Consider the following 3,980-nt stretch of genomic DNA (forward strand, 5'->3'; position numbering starts at 1 on the left):
ATTATACATTTAATATTTTAAAATTATATTTAAAATATAAAATCTTAAACTTTTAGTGAAAACTTTTTCTTTTGTTTAAAGAACACATTTTAACCAAATTCATCAAAATACTATATATCTCTAGCCCTGACATTTATTGTTTTTTTTCTCTCCCTTGTATTTACTACCATTAATTAGTTTATGTTGGTAGCTAAAGAAACAAGAATGGCCAGCATTTACTAATGTGACAAATGGTCTATAATTAGAAACTAGAAAAGTCAAAGACTACTATTTAAGTATTTAACAAAATGATTAAATCAATCTGGTGAAGTATTAATATCAGCAAACCAACTTGGGCAGATCGATTGATCAGCTTCCTCGTCTGTTTAAACAAGTGTCAGGAGTTCGAATCCCGTTTTATACATGCAATAACTCATTAACTAACAGCAGACTCTTAAATAGAGTTCAGATTCGTAATGAATTAGTCCTTGACCTGTCGAACTCTTAAAAAGAGTTTAGATTCGTGACGGATTAGTCATTGACCTGTCGGATTGAGAAATACCGTGGCTAACAAAAAAAAACTATTAATATTAGCATAATTTTTTCAATTTGAGTTATATAATCTACCAAATAGAAAAAAAAATAGTGAAACATAGAATTGGATTAAAAATGGCAATTTTTCTATTATAAAAGAAGTCATTTTCACTCTATTGAAACATACAATGCATCATAACATTATATCTTAAAAAAAAAAAAACTATCAACTCAGTATATAAAAGAAATTATAAAAAGAAGTGCATAAAACATTTCTTCATATGATCTAATGTACAATCTGGTATTCATGTCACAATAACACTATGGATCAAATCATCAAAACAGAGTTTTCTTAAGCAGCAAGCATATGCTAACATGAGGAGAGTGATGACTAATGAGATTCTTCCATTCATGATCATTTTGTGACACCAAACCTTAATCTAGTTTACAAAGATAACTCTCAATTTAACCCAAAAGAAAATTATATAATGCAAAATTATATTGAGAAGATAGCATCAAGTAAACAATATTCCCTGATGGATGCATCACCTCTAATCTATACAGCATAAGTATCCTTAGCATTTGAAAATTTATAGATAAGATATATATATGAAAAAATTTTCTAAAAATTATCCTTCGCTTGCCGGATAATTCGCAGCGCTTCTGCATCATCTGCCGTGACTGCAATATTTAACTTCCGCCGGATTTCAGTGCTAAACGTGCGAAGGAATGGATTGCAAGCCTTTTCTACCTTCAACGTAGTTGGAATCTGCAGTAACATTATCAATTTTGTCAAAGCAAAATACAAAGATCCAAAGTATACTAATAATGAACAATAGCGACAGATTCGCGAAAAGAATGCACTTCGAAACTCTGAATTACCGTCGGCAAGCCTTTATTCCTAAGGTGTGCCACATGTGCAGCATACAATTGAAGTTCCTCGTTTTTGGGTTCTATAGACAATGCAAACTCAGAATTACTCTGCAAAATTTCAAAGAACCAATGTCAAGGACTCAAGGTTTCACCACACTTAAGCTTAGAAAAGTAGCAGGGAAGATTTAAGATGAAAGTAGGAGAAACTAACCAGTGTGTGCTCATGGCCACAGTATATATTTGTATTATCCGGCAAAGACATGATCTTTTTAAGAGAAGATAACATCTGTAAACATGGATAAAATTATGGAATTGTCGAGCGAAAATGAGTCAAAAAGGCACCATACTTTTAAACATGCAATTGTATGTTTGTATTCCCAAGTTGCAGATTATTGAATGAATACAAGCTTTGAAATGAACTATGGATCGATTGTTCTCGAGTTTCCAAATCGTATACTTCCGGAAAAGGGATAAAGCAAGATATACAACAAAACACGAAATATATATTGTGAAATGCAATGACTTGTAACAGAAGAAAGAAATCCAAATCCTAAACAAAAAGGATCGAAACTAAATATAACTCAAATCAACCTGTTCAGCGGTTCCTTCGAAGAGCTTGCCACATGATAGGCTGAACAAGGTGTCTCCTGTGAAAATCGCTCCGGATCCAGGGAAGTAGAAACTTATGTGACCTGCTTATAATATACAGGTCAAGCTAAACTATTAAAAACTAATGTGAATCGAGGTGCAAATTAAGAGTTCATTCAATACCAGAGCAAAGAAATAACAATTTAGATTTCATGGAGTCAAAATTTCAAATTAGATGACGTGGGGAAACTGGTCGATATAAAATCATATTAAATAGACAAGTAGACTGAAGAAGATTAGAATAGCCAAACAAGAAAACATTGAGCTGATTTTTTTTTCTATTATCAATCGATCTTAGAAAAATAAAGTAAATAACCATACAAATCAGTTATGAATATAACCTTGGGTGTGACCAGGTGTAGCCATTATAAGGACCTCATGGCCTGCAAACATCCATGTATCTCCATCACTCAAAGAGATATCGATTCCGGGAATTTTGTCATTGTCTACTTCCGAACCAATTACCTGCAATGCAACAGGAGAAGACTTAGAAATAGTCGTAGTAAACCTCACTTGAACTCTGCCCATTACATATAGGGGGTTCCTTGTTCAGAAGGCTATATTTTTTAGGTATATCAGTGGCAATGAAGTTTGAACAAATCGATACCTAAATCTATCACCAACAACATGCTCGGTGTCCCTTGCTCAGAAGGCTACATTATTTTAATAAGACGATTTTAACATTTTGCAAAACGTGCTTCTAGAAACGTTTATTGAAAATATAATAAACTTCAGCAGAAGAAAAAGTATCATACCTTTGCCCCATACCTTTCTTTCAACTCTGTATTTCCACCAGTGTGATCATGATGGTAGTGAGTGTTCAGTATATACGTCAAATTTCGATCTTTCTTGCTCAAAACATCTATGATAGGTGCCGCTTCAGAAGGATCAACGACACCAACTGTCCCGGTGTCTGTATCATGTAAAAGGTATGCATAATTGTCCCCAAGGCAAGGCACCTGAAAAATTAAAGGAAAAAATGAGATAAGACAGGTTAATTTTCAAGCATGTTGCCTCGAAACATCTTACTAGATTATGTGACTAAATAATACTAATCCAATTGCATCATGAACCTGAAAAAGTAATAAGAGATATCTCACCAATTCAATCTGCAATGAGGAGGAAATGTTCACTACACTGCAAAACTGGTCTACTCTCAGTGACCGACTCGCTCCGCGCAGTGTTTTCAATGGTAAAGAAAAGAGTCTCATAACTCCGTATAGAAGACTCTTTCGAATGCAAAGTTGTCTCACATCCGGCCACACGCAGAAGCCATTTCTATCCTAAACCACATAATAGTAACACAATAACAAAACTATTACAAATAATTATCAATAGTCATCTCTTCGGCCAAAATAAAAGTTAAAATGGAATTAGAACAGGGAAACCTGATAGAAATTAGCTTTTTCTTATAACATAGAGACATAAGTGTTAGATTACAAGAACTAATAATCCACCAACAATGACAATAAATGCAAAAGGATAAGCCATTATATATAAACAAACCGATCAAAAGTAATGATATAACATCCTAATCATTCTCCTAAACACTAAATTAAGTAAAATATTGTTACAATCAATGAAACTAGCAATGTCAGTATGAATAATACTGATGCCACAGTTAGATAAGAATTTAAGAAGCTGCATGACAAAAAGGCCTTCAAGATTAGAACCCAATCACCTTAAAAGCTAAACTAGAAAAGGAAATCCAAACACTTCCAAAGTTACAAAACTATAATTGGAGTAAAATCAGTTCATCTTCATTCTACCAAGTACCAACCAAAGTTATAACCCTTGTAACAGGCTATAATACAATCAAAATAAGGCCGCCTCAAAATAATGAAGTAGATCATCATCAAACTCTCAAACAGAGGGTGCAGTAAGTCCCTCATAAAGTAAAAGAAAAAATTCCCAATTTTTTTTAAAAAAAAAAAAAAAGACTTCTT

General features: G+C 33.2%; 2 protein-coding genes across 2 annotated transcripts in view; both read right to left on the bottom strand.

Annotated features, from left to right (window-relative positions):
• The window catches only part of LOC107628974 (flowering time control protein FPA), a 25,438-nt gene that overhangs the window by 20,992 nt on the left and 466 nt on the right, over positions 1 to 3,980 (bottom strand). The gene's annotated exons all lie outside the window — the stretch shown is intronic.
• Positions 796 to 3,980, bottom strand: part of LOC107628971 (probable hydroxyacylglutathione hydrolase 2, chloroplastic) — a 3,673-nt gene continuing 488 nt past the window's right edge. Inside the window, exons 2-8 of the mRNA XM_016331623.1 lie at positions 3,135 to 3,317; positions 2,790 to 2,993; positions 2,376 to 2,499; positions 1,978 to 2,078; positions 1,598 to 1,672; positions 1,396 to 1,494; positions 796 to 1,282 (exon numbers count right to left, since the gene is read on the bottom strand). Coding sequence (XP_016187109.1) covers positions 1,136 to 1,282; positions 1,396 to 1,494; positions 1,598 to 1,672; positions 1,978 to 2,078; positions 2,376 to 2,499; positions 2,790 to 2,993; positions 3,135 to 3,317 — 933 coding nt within the window. The 3' untranslated portion in view covers positions 796 to 1,135. The remainder of the gene's footprint in view (positions 1,283 to 1,395; positions 1,495 to 1,597; positions 1,673 to 1,977; positions 2,079 to 2,375; positions 2,500 to 2,789; positions 2,994 to 3,134; positions 3,318 to 3,980) is intronic.

Source organism: Arachis ipaensis, chromosome B03 (assembly GCF_000816755.2).
Source record: "Arachis ipaensis cultivar K30076 chromosome B03, Araip1.1, whole genome shotgun sequence".
NCBI classification, from domain to species: Eukaryota; Viridiplantae; Streptophyta; class Magnoliopsida; order Fabales; family Fabaceae; genus Arachis; species Arachis ipaensis.